This window comes from Paramormyrops kingsleyae, chromosome 17, assembly GCF_048594095.1.
Source record: "Paramormyrops kingsleyae isolate MSU_618 chromosome 17, PKINGS_0.4, whole genome shotgun sequence".
In the NCBI taxonomy this organism is placed as follows: domain Eukaryota; kingdom Metazoa; phylum Chordata; class Actinopteri; order Osteoglossiformes; family Mormyridae; genus Paramormyrops; species Paramormyrops kingsleyae.
In genome coordinates, this window is record NC_132813.1 from 4,526,868 (window position 1) to 4,554,417 (window position 27,550).

Here is a 27,550-nt window from a genome sequence, read left to right on the forward strand (position 1 = left end):
GCAGTGTTACCATGACGCACCTCCTCCTTGCCGGGGCCTGGTGCTGGGCCTGTTCACACTGATCATTTATTTCCGTTCCCGTCGCATTGGGGTCGGTGGACTCTTCCACAGATTAATCACAGAATTATGATTAATTTGGTGCCTAATAATGTACACATGCAAAGCGTCGTACTTATGAATATTTCTGCTGAATAAACAGCTCATAAAATTTTAATTTAGCACATGCAGTTGTTATAATTGAATATAAACACAGTTGTAAATATAATTACAATTCATGTGTACATATGATTAGGAACAGCAACAAAAAAAAAAATCTTCATCAACAAGATTATGATATGCTAGAGAGCATTTATTAAACTTTGACTTCTAGAGGGTAATGTGTTATATTAGTAAGTACATAATTTATAAAGAGGCATAACCCTCATGGACACGATGTCATTGTTACGGCATTGATATTTCGATCCACAGACAAATGTTAATCTGCAGCATCAGTCTAGCCTGGAGCTACATTAATATATTATAGAAATTGACTGAATTTTCACAAATCACAACACAAGTCTTGTCCCGTGTATGTAAACGTGTGCATCATTATGGTGCGAATAACGTGTGATGATAGTGACAGCCTTAAAGCCACAGCACACTGACCGTATCTAGAACAGAAACACATTTTTAAGCTATTGGCTCTGCTATTCCATTCAGTACAAATAAAAGAATTATGCATTCCGGCAGTATTGTATTTTTCTGTAACCACTCAGCTGAATCTTTAAAGTGTTTGATTGTTTCCTTGTAAGTGTAATTTTGGTTGAGGTGCATTGCATTTGGTTTTTTGTTAAGTGTGTATCAAAAGTGTTCATTTGTCTACCGTCTTCCAGATGATAGTGCCGAAATGTTTTCAATTAATTTCATATCACAGAAGTCCGACACATTTCACTATACCTGTAAGAATCCTGGGGCTCTGGCACTTCATTACCTCAGGGCCCAGCCTGCTGCTGATGGAGTTCATCTGTTCTTACTTGTCTCTGCTAAAATGTCTCAGCATAAAAATGCTTCCTGCTCCATCAGTGTGTTTTGTGAAATATCTTACGTTGATTTGTGTGCCTGATGCTTTCATGTGCCCTTTAGTGATGCCGATGTCCCCCGTACCCGTCTGCAGGACACCCAATGCATGTAGCTCCAAAGACACGTCCGTGACACCGATGGCATTTCTGCCGTCTTGGCAGTAGATGAATGGCTAGTGTACCCGTCTTTGTTAAAGAAAAGTTCTCGCTTCTAAGACCGAGGGACCATTCTAATTAGCGGGCATGGAGGCAAGTGTGGGGAGATTAAAGGGACAGTGAGACTCTTTTGAGCTGATCGTCTGATTGGCTCGTTTCTTTTCACTCACTTCCTGGTTTCAAGTGGTCAGCCTGATCGTATCTTTGCGCCATAAAATGACCCACATAGACTGTCACATGGCTAACATCACTATGACATCACTATGAGACCATAGCTTACTGTCACGCGGATAACATCACTATGACATCACTATGAGACCATAGCTAACTGTCACATGGCTAACATCACTATGACATCACTATGAGACCATAGCTTACTGTCACGCGGATAACATCACTATGACATCACTATGAGACCATAGCTAACTGTCACATGGCTAACATCACTATGACATCACTATGAGACCATAGCTTACTGTCACATGGCTAACATCACTATGACATCACTATGAGACCATAGCTTACTGTCACATGGCTAACATCTTTCTTTCCCTTTCATGCATCATTTTGTGTCAAGTCTTGTGTACATCAAGTGCTGTGAAAGGCGCTATATAAAAATGAATTCAGTTTAACTGAGCTTTGCCATGAGATAATTTTATCTTTAGAAAGTTATGTTATATGGACACTTCCTAGCCAAATATGACCATCATATTGTTATTAATATTATGTTGTAAATTAAGAGACCACAGCAAAATTTTGAGTGTCACTCATTCCAGTTTATGGCTGTGCTTCTGTGTAAGATACACATTTTTCTGCAAACTGCAGCCTGGCTCCCCCCGATGCTCATTGGTGAAGGCCTTCTTCCTTGCTTTTTGAGTCTTCAGTTGTGCATCTAAGAGCCAGTTACAAACTGTCCTAACAGTGCACTTAACATTTCCCATTTTTTTTGAAGGTCAGTTGATGTCATCCTCCGATTTATGAGGCACCGTCGGATAAGTGACCGGTCTGGCATTAGAAAGCTGCTTCTGCCCTCTACCTGGCCAGTTGTTCCCAGTGTCTCCTGCTTCACCCTAGTCTTGTGTACTGATGACTTAGAAATTTTGAGCCTGCAAGCTGCCTGCCGCTCAGTGCCCAGGAGAACCAGGATTAAACCAGGATTAAACCAGGATTTAATAATGCAGATTCGTAAAACATATGGAGTGGTCTCTTCATTTTTTCCCGAGCTGTACAGGTAAATATGTCCCTCCTCTTACAGATGCGCTCGACCAGGAAGGTGTCCGTGTGGCCCGTGGCTTTTGTGGGAGGCCTCCGCTACGAGTCACCCAAGGTCAACGCCGCCGGCAAGGTGTACGGCTGGAAGACGGTGTTCGATCCGCACCGGCCCTTCGCCATCGACATGGCCGGCTTCGCCGTCAACCTGCGCCTCATCCTGTATAAGCCCCAGGCGTACTTTAAGCTGAGGGGGGTGAAGGGCGGCTATCAGGAGAGCAGCCTGCTGAGGGAGCTGGTCACCCTAAACGATCTGGAGCCCAAAGCAGCCAATTGCACTAAGGTTAGAGAATGGGGGGTGGGGGTACAAGATGGCAGTGGATATTTCTAACCAGTTTGAGTTTCAGCTGTATCTATGGAAACCATGTTGTTGCGAGCAAATCCATATGCCCATTTACCTTCCTTGTTATAGCCAGAGGTGATTTTGGGTCGAGGGCATAGTAGGGGCCAGCTTACTGTATCATTAGCCAATGTGACTAGGGAAGGAGCACTATGATGGCCAATCAGCTTTAAGTTGGGCCCCGGTGGCCCCACCCCAGTACATGCTCCTAATTGTTGCACAATTACTTAGTATTTATATATTGTAATTTCTCTTTTTTACTCCGACTTTACTTCTTACCTTTTTCTATTTTTATTTCTTTCTATTTTTATACAGCCAAATAAGGGTGACACAGAGATACATTTCACTGCATGTTGCATGTTTGTGACAAATAAATCTCTTGACTTGACTTGACTTGACATAAGCAGGGGCAGATTAATGCATAGGCTATCTAGGCTACAGCCAACCCCCCCCCCCCCCCCCCACAATCATCAGGGCCCTGGCCCACCTCGGGTTAAATGGAATGATCAGTTAAATCAGCAACACCTTACTGTCAATGCCGATGTCAGCCTAGGGCCCCAGATAAGTGAATCCACTGCTGTGCACATAGTAAGTCAGCACATATATAGGTGTCTGTTAATAATCCTGTGAAAAATGGCATGTCATGGCATTATTCAAAGGAAGCTTAGGGTTCAAACGAAGAGCTAATGAGCGGTTAGCCCTTGAATAGGTCTAGGAGCACTTAGACACGCTGTGTGATCTCCTCCGCCATAAACTCCCATCGCTAAGCAGAGTCGGTCACTGAGCCATGCGATCCTCTCGTGCTGATGGGGGAGGGGGAGACAGAGAGGGGATCTCCGATGTTAAAATTCACGCAGCTTGGGCTGGAGCATGCTAACAGCCATTCCCTGCCAGGGCGGGGCAGCGGGGCGCGGGAGAGGAGCGATAGAGGCAGGCGTTAGCGACCGGGGGGAAGAGGGAGGGACCGGAGGATGGGGGCACATTGCCACACATCACCCCGCTTCAGGTGTGATTGGTACTATTAACCTCCCCTGCGCCTGGGCACAAAGGCCGAGAGGCACTGACGCATCTCCAACGGCCATGCATTATTCACGCGATGCGACGAGATGCGATGGAAATGCGCGATCGCAGTGCCGCTCTGAGAGGGATAAGGAGGAGAGATGATGCTCTGCTCCACGACACATTTGTATTTCTCTTTTTTTCCCACTCCTAGGAAGTAAATCAAGCCTGTCTGTATCCCCGTGGCCATCCGCCGCGTTATAAACGTGAATATTTGCCCGTGCAGCACAATGCAAAGCACCTAGGTTGCCTTGACGACAGGAATCAATATCAAATGCATCTTTGAAGCGCACCTTAGGGGTTTGGAAAGAGTCTTTCGTCTCAAAAGCAAAATGCAGAACTTTTTAGGGAGCTTGCAGAATAGCATCTAGAATCACATGTTAAAGCTTAGAAGGCCTATTTTCACCCATAGAGAATGATGCGTATTCTTAACAAAAGACAATACAGGTGATGCACCAATGCTTGTGATTTCAGTGATGTGAGGAGCATTACATCGCCTCCTACACAGATCACACCTGAGCCGTCGCATTTTCATTCCTGCTTCATATCCTCAGTGAAGACGCCCCTGTTACTCCGTCATGTGCCGCCGTCGTCTCCTGCTGAAAGTAGGAGCAGATGCTTAAAAAACAAGGCAGCTTTCTTTTCATCCAGAGAACAAGACATGAGAGCAACAGGGACCGTAAGGCGAGCCCAGAATCTCAGGAGCCACAGAGAGTGTGGACCCTTTGGGTTTCTTACAACAGAGCTCTACTGCCAGGAGACACGGCACATAAAATTGAGTCGCTTTAGCGAAATTGCAAGATACGCACCGAGACAAATCCTGGGTGGATATGGGGCGCAAGGCAGGGCACACCGTTGGCAAGATACGCAGTACTAACGTGCTGAATAAAGATACAAACCTACTCAGACATTCATTGTATAAGTGAGAGTGTGGATTTGCATCCTCTGGAGATGTTAGAGACTGGGAAATTTCTCGTACAGGGACTGGTCAAAGCTGGCAGGGACAGGCAGAAACAAACAGCTCAGAGGTTTTGTGTAAATTGCAAAATCTGGTTATAAATGTGCTTTAATTGCTGCAAAAGCAGGTCTGCTAAGTGTTGACTCCAGTATCTTAGGTACTGCAAATTCACAGCAGTGATACATCAACCCTTAGGTCACGCTTGGAGGTTTTCTGAAACAAAATGTTAATGAAGCTTGCTAATGTTTATGAAGTGAAATGGTACTATGAAAGAAATGTTGTGCTCAGTTGTTAGAGCAAGATTGTGACTGATCCCTAAAACTGGTGCTAATCTATGCGTCATTATGGTAGGTAATCATGGAAGAGGATGCGTAAATGTGCTTATTAACTGCTGACGATTTAACATACAGATTCCTCTGAAAAGCGTCTGGAGGGTCTTGGCTTTGCCAGCATAAACGAGAAAGTATTAAAACTCATCAGATTTACACGTTCACATAAAACGTGGAAATTGTCTGGAAGTTTCCCCTGACAGTGAGGAAAAAGGCTTCTAATCACAGGTTTCTGCTGAAATAAAATTGCAGAAATCTGTATGCAAAAACTGCAAAAAGTAGGATTGCCAGATAGTCATTGTCAGGGAGAACATGGTGAGCTCGGACAGGATTTGTAAACTGCCATTTTATTTAAACCGACCTGGATTTCACTAAATCACTGAGTTCTTGCTGTGTACTCATCAGGACTGATCAGTCTCTTATAATTGTGCATGTGTCACTAATGTTAATATGAAACAAAGCATAAGAAGAACTGAACTGTTTAGCCAAGCACAGGAGCCTTTCATTTTAAAGTAGCTCTTAAAACCTTAAGTAGCTCACAGTGTCCCTCGATCCTGACGTGGATTATCTGATCAACCTAGTGAAAGAGGACCGGTAGGCTTATATTAAATGAATGTGAGTAACATGTCAGCAACTTTCCGTATATGGAAAATGATCTCTGTATCACGTTCTCATGCAGGCTTGAACTGAATACGATACAAACTTAGCTTTTTACTACTAGTTAGAGCTGGGTGTAGGATGGTCAGCACACAGCCTTTGGTATCCGTTTACGTTTTTTCTTTTTCTGCTCTTTTCTTCCCCCCATTCCACAGATTCTCGTATGGCACACCAGAACAGAAAAACCGGTTTTAGTGAACGAGGGCAAGAAAGGATTCACAGATCCCAACGTGGAGATTTGACAGCCGTATTTTTCGACGCTGGTAAACACACGTTTCTTATAAACGTCACAAAACTGCACGGATCAGAAAGTGAAAATTCTGACGAGCGATAAACGCATTATGAGAGTTAAAGCCCGATATTTATAACCAATGCCCACTTTTTCGTTAGAAACCGTTATATCCACTATAGATCAGAACTGCATGTTGAGGCATTTCTTACTTAAAATTGTAATATGGTAATAATTTCTTTGCCTACTCAAATTTCTAGCAAAATTTTACGGCTTAAGAAACACAGAGTCAGCTACAGCGAGCCTCAAAGGTCATAACAAATGAAATCAGACCCGTTAAGCATAACTGTAACACCAGCGAAAACTTCCATCTCTTAAATGAAAGGAGAATTATTATACCCTAAAGCTACATTTAACTGGAGGAATTGCGACACTGTCAGGAAAGAGGTTTTAGGATTTCATTCACAATATTATTTCACACACATAAAATGGGGATGACTCATCCCACTGTCTCTGCAAACATCTGAGACTCCAAGTGCAAACATTATTAAACAGATCGTCTTCTCTGAGTCACTCCGTGCTCGGAAAGAAGGGAGATCGCTGACTGATGTTAATTCGCGACGTGACATGAGAAAGGCGAGGTGTTTCACGGTCTCCCCCTTTGCTTTGTCACATATCTTGGCACCGTAGATAATCGAGTTGACACATCTGCAACGCCATTACCGCTATCGGGAAGCCAATACAATAGAATCCTTCATTAAATCAAAATTCTAGTAAATGTACACCTTTATGTGATTTATATTGTTATAAATGTGACTGCCTAAGACTTTTGCACAGTTCTGTATATATAGGCCTATAGAAGCAAATGATGTTTGAATGATCTTTATGTTGGTGTAAAACTATGAAAGTGTAGTCATTTCAAAAGCTCTCCTAAAATCACCCCTTATTTGCAACAATCATCCTATAAACTTGTATCGTATTTTTAATGTATTTTTGACTCAACCACTACCCTGTCTCCTACGGCTAATCAAACCCCATCAAGTGATTAAAATCAATCAATCCATCAATCAATAAATCAATCAATCGAGCTGGTGGTGAAATTTAACATATACATGAAATGGCTGGGGTGCCCTTGAGGAGGGGAGTTTGGGAACTGAAGCGGTGTTCATCTAACCATCTAACAAGATATCAGTAACTTTTTGGAGAACTGGAGAAATTCCTGTTAGTTTTTGTGTTACTTTTAATTGGTGTAGTTATAATGTTAAATTGTGTTTTTTTTCCTGAGCAAATATACACATACTACCCAGATAAATAGCCTTAAACATTGTCTTTGACTGCCTGAGATTTTTGCCCAGTACTGTATATAGATAGGGCATACAGTATATAAATGCAATCCATTGTTTTCTCTCCAATTTGTCCAGCTGGTTGCTGTTGGAAGGACCCCTAAGGAGGTCACCCTGCGCAACATCTCCAGAATATTTGGACTCACCCAATCCAAATGTGCTGCCTGAGAACGACAAACTCTTTTAATAATGAACAAAAACAAAAAAACAACTGAAACATATACAATAGTAAAGCACAGATTAATACAACATGGCAATATTAATCTATTTTAGTCTAAAAAATAATATGAAGCAAGGAGGTGAAGTTGAAGACAAGCCCAGTGGGGAGCAAGGGACAAAGGCGTCTGCATCTGCATGTTGAGACACCATGGCAGCCATGTCGTCCAATCGGGAAAGAGGACACTGCGCCAACCCCATCATGTGTCAACCAATCAAAAGCAATGGCACTGACTCATGAGTAGGACAATCACAGACCTCTCTCCTCCAGAGTCTGCAAGCCGGTCCTTTGCACCTGAGCCTAGAATGATTTTTTTTTTTTTTGGATTTGAAACTGCTTAGTGAAAAGTAGTATCTGTCTCACTGGAGTCAGCAACAAGCGATAAGCTAGGCTTTCCACTCCACTCGTACCCAGGAGGGAAAAGTCGCCATAAGGTAGATATTCACCTCCCCTCCAAAAAACGAATAGCTTAAGTGCCCCACCCAAACACCTAATAAGAAAACTAAAGAAAACAAATATCTCCGTCTGCTCATTTTTTCCAGCAAATACCAACCCAAACGAAAATATAAAAATGGAAGGAATGTCTTATTTTTACATACCTCTTTTAACATTATGCCTGCTTTTAATTTAATTCGTAGATGTTTACATTTTATTGCTAGTCCAATGCTACTGACTTCTGTCTGTATTTAAAACCCAGGTATTGGCGAAACGGTACATTATATCAAGAAATGTCACTGAGTGTGTGCTGCAGCCTTGTACACCCCCTGCCACCCCCCACGGCTTTTTGGGGAGAAAATCTCATTGCAAACAAGTACTCTAGAACTGCTGTGATTGTGAAGCACGGCGTAGATTCAGATTCAAGTGTAAATATTGGTATGATCAGAAAAAAAAACTGGTACAATTGATTGTGAAATTCATGTGTATATGAATTAATCTATTTCCTACCCTGGAAATTTTACAATTGTGAAGGTAAATTTATTAAATGCAAACATTTTCTTGCCCACTGCTTATGATTAGGCCAATGTACTTATGTTTCTTTTACTGTATTTATGTAAATGTGTAATAATTTTATTGAGAGTTTAAAAATGACCGACATATCTTAATTTATGACCGCTGTTAATGAAGTGTCTCTGTGAAGGGTTTTTTTTTTTTTTACCCGGTGCTTATAAAGAGCACTCAGTCAGAAGTATTATCAGACTTTAAATGGGAATATTATAGATTTTGTAGACAATGTGGTCTTTCTATTGACAAGCACTGAAAATTTCCTTTCCCAGAGTCTGGGAGTAATACCATGGTGTTGCACTGTCCTGCAGCTGTCTCAGCTAAGCTACAGACCAACGATGACGTCAAGGTCTAAGAGGCAAAGGCAGATGGCTGCAGAGCATACGCAGATGAAGCATTCCCACCCATCTGTCTCTATTTAAGTTATTTCGTTGTCTCAAGCGTGTTTTTTTTTTCACACTATAAGAATTTACTGCAGATTCTACAGAACGACACTGTCAAAACTGGCAAGCAGGCAGCGGTTCCCACTGCAGTGTTTGTTTATTCACAGATGTCACGATCTTCTCTTTTTCCTGACACGTTAGGTTTTTTTTTTTCTTTCCGGGGCATATGTCAGTGCTGTTACACACTTTGTGACAATTCTTGACTAATCTGTGGGAAAAAATATTAAGACAAGCACAAAGTAATAAAAATGGTGTTCAAGATGGCTGAACTCACTGCTGCTTCGATGCACTCACACCGGCGTCTGGTCTCAGTCGCGTATCTCGCGTGTCAGATTTACACGTCTGTCTCGGAGTCCGCGTGGGAGTCGCCAGACTAAACCGAGCGAGAAATGGCAGGATGCAGATGCTTTAGATTCTGACTTCTGACTGCTCGTAAAAGCTCTTTTGCATATGGTGATGGCTTAGATAGATCATAGTGTTATTGATTCAACTGACATTTCAGAAACAAAGAGCAGTGATGGTCAGTTAAGAGAGAGCGGCACATATATTGGATTTCAACATACATGAGGCTTGGAAATGTGATATTTAACATCAGCTGTATTAAATGTGTCAAGGTCAGTACAATATAAAAATTTGATTATGTTGTTGCAACATGCTCCATATTTATGTCAGTTGGCTTTAGTTCACAGTTTAGTTTATGGAGGATAAAATCCTACTGAGTTGTGACTAGCTGCCGCCTCTCGCCTCTTCCCCTTCGCACGTTACAGATGCGTCAAAAGTCATTCAGATTCAAATGATTAGTGCCTCTCAGACCACCAGCCACCTGAAAATAAGCTGCAGATGCTCGATGAATTTCCTTCCTTATAGCTGTACTCATTCCCGGCGTAAGCGAGATTTCTGAGAATTCCAAGCCCTTGCGGATGCCTGAATGCGTCACACAGGCAGCTTGGGTTCTACCTAAATGCACCTGCTGCCACACACAGACCAACTTTGGCGTGCAGAGGCCGTAAATAGCTAGACTGCATGTCAGTCAGAACCCTACAAGCCTTTGTGTTAAAGATCCAGACCCTTCAGTGCTCCAGTACACATTTATGACATCACTGACTCAGACAACTTGCCACTGACCTCTTCCTCACTTCATAAAGAAAGGACGACACAGAAACGAGGACTGTGTTATTGTGTGATTCACAGTCAAAAGGGGCCATTTTATTGTTAATGGCACTAGTCTGTTTTGAGTATCAACGGTGTCAAAGCTATTGAAATAAATACAAAGCATTAAGAGAATCCCTTAGACAAGAAGAGGACATACACCACTTTCAAAGGGAGTAGAATGGGTCAAAATCAACAGAATGATGTTTGTGATGATTAGGCAGCTGTTTGTAATCGATGTCTACTGTTAATCTCCACTGTATCTCCCAGAGTCACTATTTGAACTCCTATTAACAAATTTGTTTACGTATTTGTTCTGTAAATTCTAAAATGTACCCGTTTGAACCCACACTGGACAGGTGCAGTTTTATTAAGTCATTCCGAATAAACTAGAAGATTTTTTAACAATTTACTTAAAACAGTCATCATAATGCATTATAATGGTCTGTATAATGAAGGTATCTATAGTGCACTATAGATGAGAGTTTATTATGCATTATGAATGCCCTATAAAACATGGTTATAATGTGCTATGCCTGTTGTATAAATAGTTATAGCTGTTTTTCTAACACTTTATAAATGCATTGCAGTGCATTATAAATGTATCTATAATGCATTATACATAACTGCTTTAAGTAAAGTATTACAGAAGATACAAAGGCAGCTGTCAGTGTTCGGCAAGTTGGGGTTTCAAAATGTCTGCTTTTCTCCGAAGAGACAAGAAGAGCTTTGTAGAAAATGCCCGACACCTTCCACCCCCATGTGTCGGGGCCTTGCCGTCTGTCTTGTTGAAAGCCCGGTGTGGGCTGCCGGGGCCCATGGCAGCTGTCTGGGGACAAGAGGGGAGCTTGACCAGGGGGCAGCTCTGCAGCACAGCCTGGGAGAGCCGACACACCTGGTCTCCAACCCTGATGACGGCACTTCAGAGATATAACACTCCAGCTCTATTCTACACCTCTTCTTTGAAATTGGAAAATTCTTCAAGCAAAGTGCTAAAAAAAAAAACCGGATGTCTATTTACAGTAGCTGAAGCAATCATTAATTTTTTGCTCAACATTTGAATGAGCCTCCATAAAATAAACATTTTTGGGATTCATTCTTCACATGCTATGGTATAATAGACTATTTTAAATTAACTTTAGAATCCCCCCCCCAGCATTTGGGCTGCATGAGCTGCGTGTCAAATGTTATTGCAGCTGAAATATTTACCCCAAATTCTAGCACAGAATCACATTTATAGAAGAAGGTCCTTCTTCAATCAAAGGATACGGTATCATATTACAAGTCCGGCACAGTTAGAGTTCTGTAGAAGAATGCAAAAATATATTAACCGCACTAGACTAGGTCATGTATTGATATTTAGGATAAATGAGGCTTTTTTGCCTTTTTTCTCAGAAAACATTCCCATTTGCCATTATCACCTGACAATGACATGGAAAAAACATAGTTTTTGCTTAAAGACGCTGCTGTAAATCAATGGCTGACCTGATTGCACTCATTATGTTACCGGCTGCAGCTGTTTAACATTTCCAGAGAAAAGCTTTTGTTGCAAAGGATTTATGGATCACTGGAAGATGCACCAGGACTGAAATGTCACGAGAAAAGGTATTTATTGTATTTTAAAAGACCAACGTTTCAAAAAGGAGCTAATTTTTAATTCAAGTGTAATTGTTGTGACACATGATTAAATTATCTGCGTATGTTCAATGCACAACACTGTTTTGTCTTCAGTTCTATATAGAAATACCATAAATTATGGGTAAAAAGACCAAAACCAGGTTTGGCTGCCTGTCAACACGCAATAAAATTACATCCAGACGTGTGCTTTAAAAATTAATTAAAAAAAATATTTCAGACTACAAAATAAGTTTTTCAATTTTTCAACTGGAATTCTGACCTTGCAAGAAAAATACAAGCACACAGTGCCTATAATTCAGTGTGAGGGTTTCACACTCAAAACACTCCAAAGAGTGCGCCAGGAACACGGTGGAGTGACCCTCACGGACAGATATCTATATGTGCAGCAGCTGGACAGATTGGCTAAAGATGTTTTAATTAACGTCGACAGTCATTCCCAGGTCATGATTGTTGGTGAACTGCATTTTGAAGTCGGACTCCTGTTCCTCAAACAAAATGAACTGAAACAAAAAATAAACAAAGAGTAAAAAACATGCAGCGCCGGTCAGATTAAATAAAGCAGAATAGCATCTTGAGAATGCTGACAGTATATGGTAAGCAGAGTGCTTATAAAGACATTGTGAGTGTTTGATGCATTTATTTTTAAAATGTGTGATTGTTACGTAGGCCAGACATACCTGATTCATTCCAGTCTTGAGCCAGGGTCCTGGAAGGTAAAGAGTTTGCTGAGGCCCAATGGACCAGTACCGTCCAAGATTCTGCCCATTCACGAATGCAACGCCTTTCTTCCAGCCCTGTAGATTCAATTAGCATAAAACCTCCATGAAATATTTCCCAGTAACTATTTTTCCTTGTGCATTTTGAATGACTTTTGCCAATCATGTCGCATCCACCAGCACTGGCCAAGATTGCAACCAGCAACAAGCTGGTCTTAGTGATGCAGAGGGGTGTGGGAGAGACGTGTGTGTTGGTCTCACCGGAAACTGTATGAAGCTGTCTGCTGGGTACCCACTAATGTACAGCTTGCTCAGGAAGAATGCTGGGAAGGAGGGAGCTTTCTGGATGGGCTTCCAGGACCTGGAGCTCAGTCTGACGCACGGAGAGAAACCAGCCGCAGATTAGCACTGAAAGGACCGTGGCCTGAATCCGCCCTTCTCTTCTCGATACACCTGCTACCGCTCTATTTAAAAGCAACGGCAGGCCTGCTCAATAAATAAGTAACTCTGCTTCTTTAATTGACACTACAGAAAATGAGAGAAATGTATATAAAACATACCAAATCATAAATGTGCTCAGTTTATAAATGTACCCAAAATTACAAAAGCACCCTGATTAAAAACTAGAGAAATTTTATACAAACTAGATTTAATACCCCTTGTTATTAAGCGGCTAATAACTCAGCAGTTGAGGTATTCTCACAGTCATTTCGGAGAATAGGATTCATTTAGAATTAGAATAGAATTAAAAACCTCAAATTACTAACACCTAATAATGATTCTGTCATAAGGGCTCTCTGGCCGTAGACACCTCACTGCAGAAAGATGACAACGTCGAGTAAGCGGCGGAGCGATTACGCTGTAACTGCCAATGGTAGGCGGACGGTTAAATCAGACCTTATGGGTCTCTCGAGGGCCTATAAATGCCCAAAAAAAGAAGGGGCATGTTAATCGATGGTGGCATGTGCTGACAGGCACAGTGTTTTTTAAAAAAATCCATTTAACTGAACAATACAGCCCTGTAATAAAAATGCCGCCCTTATCTAAAGCAGAACCTAATCATAACTGGTAGAAATCCTGAAAATAAAAGACACACACCTTCGAATAAAGTCCGGCTTCATGTCCAGACTGTACATTCTGAAGCCTGTCAGAGGCTCCTTGTTCAGTAGAATATCACCAACCAAACCTAAAAAGTTATCACACTTCAGGACTTAATGAAACACAATGCTGAGTATTACGCCATTATATCGTTACGTTAGAAGAACAGATAAAAACGTATAGCGATAGTGATAAATTCATTAGATACAGAGTAGGGATATGGACAGATAATTATGAAGCTGAGGAACGCGAGATGGGAATCTGACTACATAATCTTTCTTAATTGGTTATGAGGAATACTTTTCATGCACCATTGTTTGCCCTGTTAAATGAAATCCTTATCATATTCGAACATCATGCGATCTGGGACCGTCTCCAAAACCCATACGAGAAGCTCAAAATACAAGATTTATGCTTAATAATGTCCTGGTCTTAGCGAAAAACGCTCTAGGTTCTTCCGCTATAAGAATATAACTCCCTGATGATCTTCACACGACAACCTCACAATATTTTCTAAGTTTTTGCAGTATTTCATCATTTGAACTAATGGGGGGTCGGGGGCAGCTTGTGGCTCAGCCTTTGTGCCTGTGATCAGAAGGTCACCAGTTTGAGCCCAGCCTTGGCAAAACAGTCACGTCCGCAGGCCCTTGAGCGAGGCCCTTAACCCCCAGCTCCATGGGTACCGCTGCGGGTGGCTGCCCTCCGCTGCCAAGCCTGATCTCACCTACATATGTGTCTGCGTGTCAAGGAGAGCATGATGATGTAGGTAAAAAGTGATTTTCCTCACAAGGGATCAATAGAGTGTCCATCCATCCATTCATTTTCTGAAACCACTTATCCTGTTCAAGGTTGTGGGAGGTCCAGAGTCTATCCTGGAGCCTATGGGCAAAAGGCAGGGAACAACCCAGGATGGGGGGCCAGCCCATCACAGGGCACACTCACACACCAGTCACTCACACACCAGTCACTCACACACCAGTCACTCACACACCAGTCACTCACACACCAGTCACTCACACACCAGTCCCCCACATGCTCACCAATGGGCAGTTTGGTAGCTCCAATTAACCTCAGGATGTTTTCGGACTGTGAGGGGAAACCAGAGTTCCCAGAAGAAACCCCATGACGACATGGGGAGAACATGCAAACTCCACACATGGAACCCTGGCAGAGACCTAAACACGGGTTCCAGAGGTATGAGGCGACAACGCTACCCGCCCCGCCACCATACCGCCCCACCACCATACCGCCCCCAATAGAGTGGAATTATTATCGTTTAGCCAGCAAAGCAAAATAAGCTAAACTGTATCAGTAACTTTTTTTATTTCTCATTTATGAAGTATGTGTTGGAACATCTTATCAGAATGTATTTTGAGTTTATTTCTTTAACCATACCTTTACGCTGGTCATCAAGGTCTTTCCCATAGTTCACTCGCCCACAGTTTTCCACAAGTAAACTTAAATTCCGTCTGCCCTACAATTGAAAAAATAACATTTATTCACGTTTTAGGAATTGGACGTGTGATGTAACACCCTGGATTTAAGGTTAGGTACCATCACACGCGTAAAGGCCACGGGAGACTCAGGAACTCGGAATCGATGACATTGTCGATAACTTTCACAGACTTGTGTTCTTGGAATTGCAGCGTAAAGGCTTTGGTCCTGAAGTTCCCCATCGGGAGGTTTGAGTTTGTCAAGAGCTTCATGTTTACATTGTGTGGAGAAGCACATTTATCTGCAAAGGTCTACAATAGGTTTGTGGCATGTGAACATCATAGGTGTAATGATGTAAGACAGAATGAACAGACAGACAGACGGACATGTAAATGGATAGAAATATAGATATATAGACATATAGATAGACAGATAGATATACCTTCCTGTTAGGAACTATTATTTCTATTGTGTTGTAGTCAAGGACGCCAATGAACTGCCTGTCCAAGAACACCTACAATGGAGACAGACATCATTATTGTATATTCAGGGACAATGTGTTACATTCAGTGGGTGTTCAATTTAAAAATCTTCCATTCTCATCACACCACTTGGCCATCTCTGCTCCAAGCACCGATCAAACTCACCAGGGCTCTGTCCCGCACGTGGTTCCTGGAGTTTAGCATTCCTCCGCCGGTGATGTTGGTCTCGTACAGCGTGTAGCCGTAGGACTGTCCGTTGCCGTTGTTCACCGGCAGGTTCTCCATATTGACGGGTCTTTCTGACTCATGAGGCTTAAGGTGGCAACGGAGCAGTGACTCAGTGGCGATTTTCCCCTGATGGCCTCGACTACAATGGGCCCAAGTCTAACATTGTTCACTCTTACAGTCCTGTACAGAATCTATAGATATTCCTTAGTCTTATAAGCATTGTGGTGAGATAAGACAAGCGCAGGATGGAGGAGTGCAGGGTACCGTATATATCAAAAATAACAAAATAACAAGCAGGTAAACGCAGAGTGCTTGATTCTCGGCTGGGGGGGGGGGAGGGGGTTGTGTCTGAGAGAAACAAACCCCTCACTCTTAAGAGCATCCTGAGGGCCTGGATGGTACTTAGGGGCTTAATGAGGGCAGGTGGAGTTACCACACGGTGCCCCCCCATCTCCACCCTTACGGCGTACGTCACACGCGCGCCACGTCCTTTTGCCATATTTAATGCTTAAACTGCTGTATAAAACTTTATACATTTCTTTTCAAAGCACTTTTTCACTTTTGACATCATCGTATATATATATTAAAATGTTCAAATACTCCGACTGGTCATTACTTCCACTAGAACAAATCTATGGACACACAAATGAGAACATTACATTTAGAGTGGTCATAATTATGCTAATTCATTAAACTAAATGGTCTGGACAGATAATCATAGTTTGATAGGCGTCAGATTGTTATTACCTGGCAGACAGTTTATCACCCACCTTCTCCAGAACCTCCAAGACGTCCCAAAGCAGCAGATACTTATGGGTAGAAACCGGCCTGTACACCTTCTTCCACTGAACGGCGGGCATCATGGGTAAATTGCCATCTAAAAATGCATGATAAAATGCAGGGAAAAGGAAACCAGAGTGACAGAAATGGGCCACACAAACTGGGAATTATGGCAAATCTCCCAGTATTTCCAGTACAAACAAACAAAAAAGATAAACAGCCAATATGGCTGGCAAGGTTATCAAATCAGCACTGTTGAAACAGATGTCGCTGTTAATTCAGTGCTTAGGCCAAGACAATGACATTTTACTAAATTAAAAAGGTAAAAAAAAAAAGGAATGGAATGGAAAGAGGGATTAACCACACATGGGTAACAGGGCTGTATACAGGGGCAGTCGATGCAGCTGAAAGCTGATTGGCCGCTACCCTGTTACTCACTGATACAAAACATATCACTGGCTAATGATAATGTCTACCTCTCTATGGCTTCTCTTATGCCCCCGTCTTAAATATAGAATCACCTCTGATGGGTAATATCTGAAATAAGATGGGAAAAAAAATATGTAAAAACGAACCAAGAAAACCCCAGAAATTATTTCTGTAAGGCTTGACATTAAAAGCCTTATAATCGATAGCAGAGCAGGCTAGGAGGAATAAAGGCCAAAGCGTTGAACACTTCCTGTCCGATTCTCATATGCCTATAGGGCACAGGGACTAAATACCAAACCGATAATCACAGCTAAATTAAGAGGCCCGATAAAAATGCCTGACTGGAGCTTGTCTTCAGGACCAAAGGATCCAAGTTAAATTGATGCAAATTAGTTAAACTAATAAGCAGAAGTGTGCACGGCTAACGATCCCAGTCTGCAGTAACGTAATGGAGCAATCCCCGGAAGTGGATTTAGCCATATTACACAGAAAGACACATTTAAGACACATTGACAGGCCACCACAGCCATAATAAGCTGTTAAAATATCCGAGTCAAACTTTAAATGAATGGAGAATGGCTTAGTAGCAACAGCAGGATCAATAGCTATATAGTCATAACTAAATAATTGACGAATTAACTAAATAATTGACAGAATCCCAGCATTAGGCTGCAAGACACTGTCCCAGATGTGAAAAATATTAAAAGTATTAAAAACGATGATTGATTTATTTAATTTATTTATTTAAATGTCACTAAGCAGACTTAAGAGTCTGAGATGTCCCTGCGCTAATAGCTATTAGCGTGTTAGCACGACTCGCTCACGATGTCACAGGCCCGAGCGGAGGAGGCCGCAGCGTCTGATGGACGGAGCGATGCGTCATGGCCGCAGGCTTTTTTAGCGACTGCTCACATCTCCACGGTGCCAAAATGTCCCGATGCTTCAGTCTGAAGATGCCTACTGAGTCATTCATATGTGGGTTACCACACAACCTAGCCAGGGATGGTTTAAAAGGCGTCCGACTGGCAGAACGTCAAGCCAACGGAGCGTCGTGCGACTGCTAACGATTTAGCCGTGCCGGGAGGCTGCCAGCTCTGGCTCGGGCAGCGTGAGGACGCCTTCAGATCTATACAGACCCATAGTCTGGGGAGAGACACAGAACCCTTAAGTACCCCTGTCCATCCAGACCGCGAGCTGATGCTATAGGGCATGGATCCCATGTCCTGTGTTAACCCATCACCACCACTGCTACCGGCCACTAAGCATGAACCTAAAGACTTGACGTAAGAAAATGCAAGTGCATTTAAAGGTCTTTTTACACTAATTAAAAAATGTAGTTTAGGACTAAGATATTAACAATACATAGTGGTATTTCCTTCTAAAAAAATGTATATGTTTTATAAAACGCATAATTGATTATTACCTCTTACAAACTCATTACTTCATGACTCCTACATGGACAATTTTATTAAATGATACCATAAAACATCTATTACTTATATATCTTGTTCACGATCTACAAATAAAATGTGACCTGCTTCACTGCTATTAACATGTTGTTAGCCTATGACCAATAAAGAAATGCTAATAAAGATTAGAGAGTAAAACAGCTGAATTCATAAGCAGAATTGCTCCAGACATTCTCCATAAACAAAAGATATTTTTTCTCTACTAGAATATGACCCATATGCCATTTTTCATTGCCAAATTTTATCTAAGATCCCCACCCCTGGTGGCATTTTAGATAATTGACTATAGGCTTATTACGCACCATAACAGGCATATCATAATTAAATAATAGCCTGTGCACATGGTAATGAAAACCGAAGTCTAGTTTTCCATTAATGTAACACTAAGATGCCTTGTGGTGTGATGATTAAGGTATTTTTTTTAAATGCCCCCTTTCATGCATTCAGGTGTGATATTCACACACCCTTAATCTTAATAAGCATTAAGAGGAAGCAGCGTGCATATCAAGACAAAAACTGAAACTAGCCTCACGTTCACAGCGCAATTCAGGCCAAACAGCACCAACAGCTGTCAAAAAAGTAATGAACAAGTACGGTGGAGCTTACTGTGGAATCCTCCGAACAGCGTCCTCAGACGGTGGTACTTTGCAGTGTAATGCCCGGCTTCAGAAAGAGGCGCGTCGTAATCTGCAAGGAAAGCATCTTTCAGGGCAGCAATTAGGGCCGATGCGCAGGGCCTCCTCCCTCGGTCCCGGCGGTGCTGCTGGCTCAGCACTTTTGCACCCCGGCTGAAAACGGACCTAATTTGATCTCGCACCCTGTCCGGGGCCGTTCGGCTCGCGAAGGAGGAGTTGCCATGGTGAATTCACAATGGCTTAAAAGTGCCGTGTAGCACCCACACAAAACAATCACAGAAAAGATTCCTGTTTATGTTCTCCGACAATTTACAGCCAATGCCACCTCCATGCAATTACCAAAGGGAATAATAAAAATAAAAAAAAACAGAGAGAAAAACAACTGTCAGAGTAACACTTCATGCTTGGAATAAATAGCAGTTATGAGTAGTACTCTGATTAACTTCACAAAACGTGCACATCCACAGCACTCTTCATCTCCGCTCTCATTATATGGGAGCTTTCTGCAAGGCGTAGTTCAGAAAAGGTGTAACAGCACGACCTAGTGGCCATTCAATAAAACTAAGCATACACTCAACCAAGCCACCCCATCCATTTTGAATCAGGGCTTGCATCTGTTACAGGAAAATTCCAGATTAAAGAAAGATGACGGAACCGGCATTACCATAGCTAGTGACCAGCGGCTTGTACGGGTGGTTGCCCAGTGCCCCGCTCATGAAGCCAAAGTTAGTGCCACCGTGAAACATGTACAGGTTGATGGACAATCCTTGGTTCAGAATCTCCATGACGACCCGCATCATCTCTGCCGTAAAGAAGAGGAACGTAAGACAGCCACACCCACACATCCTTGCGGTGGGGGGGGGGGGGGGGGTCACCCAGGTTAGGAGTCATGACTTTCATCAATTGACTATGTCCTGGTCCCCCTCCCCTTTTATTAATGTGGGAAATCTTAAAGTAAAAGTACACAACGTGAAATGGTTGTCAGCCACTGATGTTAGTGTGCGGCTCAGCAGGTTACTGAGGTGGATATTTCAAGCCCAGGAAGTAAAAATCCAGGCCAAGATTTTGTTTCAACCAACCAGCTGGGTATAAAGAGTCACAGTCACAGAGTACTCAACTGGTTGGTTGAAACAAAATCTTGGCCAGGATTTTTACTTTCTGCACTTGAAATATCCACCTCTGGCGGGTTAGGATACTGTGCCAATGTTCAGAAAGATGCAGGTTCAAATCTCATGGCTGGCAGAGTGATTTCACTGCCGAGGCCCTTAGCAAGGCCCTTAACCGCCAATTACCTGAGCTTGCCTTCTCAAAAATGTAAATGAATAAAATGCAAAAAGCAGACAGAACCAGAACCAGTATACTTCTGGGAGATCAGATTGGCAACAATATGGAACATTATAAGTTTAGGTTGGTGTTTCTCAACCCGGCCCTCGGAGACCCCCAGATGGTATATGTTTTTGCTCCCTCCCAGGCAGTCCATATTTTTGCTCACTCCCAAACAGTCCATATTTTTGCTCCCTCCCAGGCAGTCCATATTTTTGCTCCCTCCAAGTTTCTGGTATGGAAGTATGAGGGAACAAAAATATGGATTGTCTGGGGCTCCCCGAGAACCTGGATGGGAAACACTGATACAGACATATTATGGCAGTAGGATCCTAATTTACTGCTAAGTTCATCTCAGTAATTCACATTCTCATCAGCAATATTGGTTGCAGATGTTTATCAGATTGCATTATGCACAGATTGTCGGCACAATTCCCTTCATTTGTACTTGAAATGATTAAACCACTTAACAGAGAGAGCTGAAGCGCAAAAAATAATGTTTTCAAAATGGATGCTGCAGCACTACACTGCAAAATTCAGTAATCAAATGACACTTAGAGCAGCATTTGTCTAGCTGCTCCAGGAGAATCCCGTTGGAATTCTTGCTCCAAAGGCCCAGTAATGGCCAGCACACGCTCTGGCAGGATGAGCCGTCCCCTAGCGTGGCTGATGATAATTTACTTTGACTCTTGAATTGAGGCAAAGTGCCACTGGGAAAATCCCAGATTAAAAAAAAAGATGGGGGCAGAGCATGAGTCTCATACAGAAGCACTGCCTTTCTGTAAAAAGACACCAGTAGCATAAACAGACAAGTGCCTCAAGGAGCATAATTATCAAAGCAAGCAAGCAAGGTTTAGTAGCCAGGTGAAGCGAAGGCTGTAAACATCTCAGGTTTCCTGGGCTCACCATCTACGTCATAGACATGGTGGAGACCACCCCAGTTGTCAAACCACCCGGACCAGTATTCCATCACCAACTTGGGCTTCTGGGGCTGCAGATGAATAGAAAGTGAAAGTGAAAGCGTGCATGTCAAAGAGGGAGAGAGAGAAAGGGGGGTGACAGAGCACACCATCCTGCCGGGCGAGACACTAGCAGCGGTGTTGTCCTTACAACAGTCACAGAAATGCGAAAATGCCCAAGCTTCTTTCCGGGCAATTTTTTTGCAGCTTCAGGACGAAAATGTGCAGCTGCAATAAGTCACCACCCATCAGCTGACGAGGGGGTTTGAAATGATAAGATGTGGGTCACGGGGGGGGGGGGTTTGCCACTTTCTGGCTACTAGCTCGGCATTCTCTGCCCACGTGACCTCATTCTGACCTCTGACCAATTCCAATTTCTGTAGCTCATTTCTGGGAAACACCCAATCCTAACGCGACACTGGTGTGCGATCAAGCACTGGATTAGTTTGTACCCCCATGCCGCTGAATGAGGTGCAGACAATGCAAACATTAAGCAACACAAGTACTGGTTAATAAAGGATTACTCTGCTCACCTGTAAAGAATCTAGGTGTCGGATGTCTTCAGGACGTAGTTTCTGGAAGTTTAAGGTCTTCAGGGCTTTTGGTGGAGAGAAGAAAAAAACAGAACAGCACTTTGATCTTGTAATACGAACCCACACGATGGCAATAGTGGTCTCCTCAACCAGTTGGAACTGGTCTCCTCCTCAAAGGCTGCTTCTCTGTACGACTGATCTGATTATACACGATTACACCCATCACACGTCTTGAAGGGAGAGGAAGCTGGCAGAAAATTCAATTCAATTCAATTTTATTAGTATTAGTAGAATAGCGCATTTTCACAGCATTACATTGTTTCAAAGCTCTTTACTGCACCTTTCTGTGCAGAAAACCATGCAGCGGATCAGCTCAGGCGCCAAGGTGCACCGCCCCCCCCCCTCTGAGACGGCATGGCGGAGGGAGCAGCAGTCACATGCATGGGGGCACCAGCCTACACAATACCTCCATTCACAGATCCGTGATCCAGACCATTCCGGTTGTCCGACGTGAACAGCAACTCCCTGACTCCCCTGGAGACCAGCGCCTGTCAGTGGACAGCAGATGTCTGTCCCCCAAATCAGGGAGGTGCCATTGGGCTGGCATGTCCTCACGTTAAAGCAAAATCATGTGCACCATTAACAAAACAGTACATAACAGTACTGAAACTTGCTACAACAGTAACAAACCTCTTTAACGAAGGACATATATCGGCCATCTTTTGCATAGGATCCATATTCATTTTCCACCTGAAATGCAATGACGGGGCCTCCGTTCACGTACTAAAACAAAGACCATAAATGTTAAAATTGACAACTGGACAGTCATAAGCTTGAACAAGTCTTTTGTTAACAAGACAGCATGGAATTCATTACTGAGGAACCACAGAATACGTTGTTGTTCACGCTTAGTCAATGGCTGCAGTGAACCCATCAGCCTAAACACATTCCAATTCCCTTAGTTGTGCAATTTTGACGATTGCATACCTGGACTAATACAAATGAGCCGAATATGTTCTTTAGCTGTAGAACCTCCGTAACAATGGCTTTACACAGAGAGCTCACAGGACCGTAAAATAGGGTAGCCATTTACACTATCGCCACCTGTAATGGGACGACTCTCGGGATGAGCTCATCGAAGAAGGAGTTGACTGCCTTGGTGAAGCCAGGATAGGTGGTTCTTAACTTCATGTTCCTGTCACGCAGAAGCCAACTGGAAGGACAGGGAAACAGGGAAATGGAACAGTTTCAAAGCTGAGTTAAATTGGAAGAAACCAGTCACTTGGGTTATGATTCAGGCCTGGGTTAATACTACCGTTATATCTGAGGGTTAAAGAGGGAAACATCCATGCTGTTCTGAGAGGCTAAAGGGTCTCCACATCCCTCCACACACACACACACACACACACACACACACACACACACACACACACACACACACACACACACACACACACACACACACACACACACACACACACACACACACACACCAGGCGAAATGCTCCACAAAAACAAAATTTGCACCACTGCCACTGCGGATACATATGTTGCACTGTTTTTTTGAGAGAGACCAATTTCAAAGATATTTTACGGTATTTTATATATTAACAGTTCTTTTAACACAAGCAGCAGGGCTGCAACAAATATCTGATTTCAATAAATGAATTAAATTGATTTTTTTTTATTTAAAAAACAGACATTTGCATAGACAGGAACTGGGCGATTCTGCATACGCAAGAATTAAAGAACCGTCCATTTTCAGTCCGCGTTAACGCAGAGTGGCAATGACTGCACTGGGCATCACGTCAGTTAACTTCGAGGTATTCATAGTATTAATAAAAATAATAAAATAAATATTTAAATGAAATAAGATTATGAAAATTTTAGTAGTAGTAAAAATAAAACCAGGAATAATCATGTCCTGAACCCCGCATCAGTAACGGCCGCCCCCCCCATACATAACATTCCTAATTAACAATTCTAAAATGGACAATTCCAAAATAAAACTAAATTTATTTAAAATGCATTGATAAATAAAAAACACTAAAAAATTATAACGTACAAAACTCCCCAATAAAACCTTCGTTTTACCCATCAGACTGCAAACACCCCCATCACAAGCGTGTAATGTCACTTTGGTTTCACAAGTACAACAAAAAGGAAAGGCTGCAAGTTCAAGTCGCTAAACCTAATACCTCCCGGCTGTCATCTCCCTGTTCAGAAATCAATGCAAGTACAAATATAGCACTTCATTGTCTTGCTGCATTGACTGTTAGATAGGTACCTGTAACTTAAACTGCAATGCAATCCAAAACTGGAGATTACTGGTAAAGCACGAGAACAAAACAAAAATGAAATGTGAAATCTAAAAACAAAACTGGACAAAGATCATCATGCAGGGTTCAAATTACTAGTGGATTAACTTAAGCTTGGCTTCATAAGTTATCAGTGACTATGCTCATGATTTTGTTTATAATATAATGCTGCCATTTTTTAAACATTACACGCCGTCACCTTCAGCTATACCGTCATGACCCAATCTTTAATGCTATATGGAAGTGTGAGATCCTGGGATGAAATGTTCACCACAATGGAGCTAAATTGGCATGCAGAGGTGGAGATTTCAGGTCCGGAGAGTACAAATCCAGACCAGGATTTTGTTTCAACCAACCAGTTGAGTATAAAGAGTCACAGTACACTCAACTGGTTGGTTGAAACAAAATCCTGGTCTGGATTTGTACTCTCTGGACCTGAAATCTCCACCTCTGTTGGCATGCGATGAGAAATCTCACCTAGGTAAGCCCCCGAGCTCCCACTCTGAACAGATGTAGGGTCCTGGACGGAGAATCACCCAGAGCCCCACCCGGCCTGCTTCCCTGATGTATGCCCTGAGACAACAACAAAGAAGATGTCAGACCAATGGCGCTATGACATCAACGGCAAATCACGGCAACTGTCTCAAGGTTCCTATAACAATGGGACCGTGTTCCTTCATTTGGACACTTTGCTAATGAGGTTCTCGACGTGCCCAAATACACGCAAACTGCAAAACGGGACGTTAAAAAATTGATCCTATTTGCTTGGCGAAATAATCAAAAGACAAGATAATTAGCTAGTTTTTCAGCTAGTATTAAGGAAATTCATTAAATGGGTTGTATCTCGCTGCAGGCAAAATGCTACGGTCTAGAAGGAAGAGTGCATTACTGCCCAGCTGGAGGAAAAGCAGCCATAATGACCTGGAACTCAACACGCCTCTAAATGAGATTTTGGACAAACCAAAGCAGGCAATTTACAGAAAAAAAAAACTGCTGATAGATTTAATTAGTTCTAAATCTTTGTTTTGATTTTAACTTTGCACAACATCATTACATCTCTTCTAGGAAAGATACATTCCTTTGTGAGAAGGTCAGTTTACTTTTTAATGCTGCACCTTGGCATATATAAACAGTGATTAAACAAGAGACTGCATTTGTCTGTTTCAGAGCAATAAAATGAGTGATAAAAAACACAAGGTCAATCTCACTCCAGTTCCAACTGCCAGTTGAAGTTGAAAACACCTCTTTCTGGTTCATGCAGATTCCAGGCCACATACCTGGAAGGCAATTCAATACTTCAGAGACAATTCTAGGATTTTTTTTTTTAAGTGAGGGGCATAGGATCATACAAAAGGGGCCAACCTTACCATAGCCAATAATATTTTTTGAATCTCTAAGTGACAGGGGAAGGGGGCCAATCAGCTTTCAGCCGAGACCAGCATTTACACCCCTGTAGAGTGGCAACCCTGCATCTGTGGTTTCAGTAACCCACGGTTCACCGCCGCCAATGCCAGCATATTTATGATAAGATGTTTTTTAACAAATAATTTTCTCATTACATGTTATGTACAGATACATGATACAATATATTTCAATGTAAAATGTGTAACAGCAGCCTGTGGTTTTTCACTGCTCCGTCATCCTTTGACGCATGATATTTTTCCATTGCTATATTGTCTCTTAAGAATTCGGCTAAAAGGTTAGAATCCCTTTAATTTGAGAGAGCTGGAGAGTACAGTACTGTACAGTACTGCATATTAATGTACAATGTGCTTTATTGTTATTATATTTAATATTGGAAATGTCTACTTGCGTGTGATTTATCAATTCAACTTTACCATATGCATATACATGAAAAACACGTTATATATGGGGTCTGTGGATGGTATCTGCAGACCCCATATAAAACATAAAACCCAGATTTTGTGGGTAATATTGCAAATTACTCTTGAGTGGACCAGTGGGCAGGTCATGTACTTACGTGGTGAGAGTATTGATCCCACAGGCCTTCATCTTCAGCAAGCGGTCACTCCAGTAGGCCCTGGGGACCCGGAAGTAGTGCATGGATCCCCCGAGGATGCGGAATGGCTCTCCATCCAGTGTGAACTGGGATGAGTTGGCGGTCAGCCCTACTCTTCTCAGTGGCGTCTCCTTTTGGGAGTCTCTGGGAAAAAGATGGACCAGGTGTGCTCCCCAAAATTAGCTACTGAGGGAATGTTTCTCATTTGAATTCAACTGCAATGGTGACAACAATCTGTGAGAAAGTGCTGTTATTTATAATGAAAATTAGTAGGGCACTGTATTTCGTACCGGTTGCATGTCGACCTAGCAACCCTTGCAGCAATACAATCACTCCAACACATTTTAGCCATTTAATCAATGCACTTTAGGAGAGTCCTATAAAAGTGCAAAATGTCTGCACATCAGCAAAAAATGTCATCAGAATATAATCTCGAACACAAGCTACAATGAAAAGAAAATAACATTAAGATCCTTAAACGGATGACACCATGTGCATAAATATGAGGCAAATACAGAACCAGAACAATAGCAAAAGTTAATACACGGGGACCTGGCCAGACAGTGGGCTTCGAACTTACCTAGAAAAGTGCCAGATAATTATCCCCAGGATTCCCAGAAAGAAAACGACGCGGCGCCGCTTGTAAACATGATGCAAGTTAAAAATACTCATCGAGCTGTCACTTATGTCGCGATTTGGAAACGAAAAGAAGACTGTGCAGGATAATGTTTTCGGGCATCTGGCGTGATGATTCACGCAGTAGGAGGTTAATATTTTCCGGAAGAGCCGGAACCCTGAAGTGCGGATCGCGCCGCCCACGGTGATATTCCAGGCGTCAAGTGTCACTGCCTGATAACATAAATTAAAGATAAATTAAAAGCGATCGCAACCAGAAGAGCTCCTATCCTCATCTGCTGCGCTCGTTTTCAATCCGAGGGTATCATTTATTTCTATATAAGTGCTTCCCGCATCAATTCGGTATTAATCTAACGCGTGCGATTCCTTGAATAAAAGAAACGCAACTGAAACTACGGGATTTGATGTTTATCAATGGGTTACTGTACGCGATGACCCATGCCTTATACTCACAACTTCTACCGACAGCCATCTACGAACTTCTTCCCGAAGTTTGTTTCTGTGTCACTTCCCGCCCATACGCGGCAGTAACTGGAGGATCATGGAGATTGACGGGTCTCCCCGCCCAGCGACATGCGGCCGCCCTTTTATTACCGGCTTATTTACGGGGACCTGCTACAGCGCGCGCCTATTTGTACTGTGG

The 27,550-nt window shown here is 42.5% G+C and overlaps 2 protein-coding genes across 8 annotated transcripts in view; one reads left to right on the forward strand and one right to left on the reverse strand.

Annotated features, from left to right (window-relative positions):
* Positions 1-11,975, forward strand: part of LOC111849302 (galactosylgalactosylxylosylprotein 3-beta-glucuronosyltransferase 1) — a 71,380-nt gene extending 59,405 nt beyond the window's left edge. For 2 of the 5 annotated variants that reach the window (XM_072701675.1, XM_072701676.1), the window contains 3 exons: positions 2,470-2,766; positions 5,982-6,089; positions 7,477-9,321. In XM_072701675.1, coding sequence (XP_072557776.1) covers positions 2,470-2,766; positions 5,982-6,068 — 384 coding nt within the window. In that variant the 3' untranslated portion in view covers positions 6,069-6,089; positions 7,477-9,321. Of the gene's footprint in view, positions 1-2,469; positions 2,767-5,981; positions 6,090-7,476; positions 9,322-10,924 lie in introns of those variants that run through there. The other 3 variants (XR_011983373.1, XR_011983371.1, XR_011983372.1) reach the window with 3 other exon arrangements.
* Positions 11,803-27,463, reverse strand: LOC111849285 (beta-galactosidase-1-like protein 2). 3 transcript variants are annotated; one of them, XM_023822039.2, is made up of 20 exons: positions 27,361-27,463; positions 26,852-27,120; positions 26,233-26,415; positions 25,460-25,528; positions 24,729-24,824; positions 23,038-23,146; positions 22,624-22,716; positions 22,400-22,481; positions 21,934-21,998; positions 21,348-21,432; positions 19,783-19,920; positions 19,090-19,170; positions 16,576-16,682; positions 15,743-15,889; positions 15,538-15,609; positions 15,057-15,135; positions 13,662-13,749; positions 12,825-12,936; positions 12,525-12,641; positions 11,803-12,347 (listed from the first exon to the last, which is right to left on the reverse strand). In XM_023822039.2, the coding sequence occupies exons 2-20, from the start codon at positions 26,941-26,943 to the stop codon at positions 12,261-12,263; spliced, it is 1,902 nt and encodes a 633-aa protein (XP_023677807.1). In that variant the 5' UTR covers positions 26,944-27,120; positions 27,361-27,463; the 3' UTR covers positions 11,803-12,260. The 3 variants fall into 3 exon arrangements, with proteins under 3 accessions (XP_023677807.1, XP_023677815.1, XP_023677799.1); XM_023822047.2 differs by lacking the exon at positions 26,852-27,120 and having other exon boundaries at positions 27,361-27,457; XM_023822031.2 differs by having other exon boundaries at positions 26,852-27,451.
* Positions 27,464-27,550: the final 87 nt, after the last annotated feature.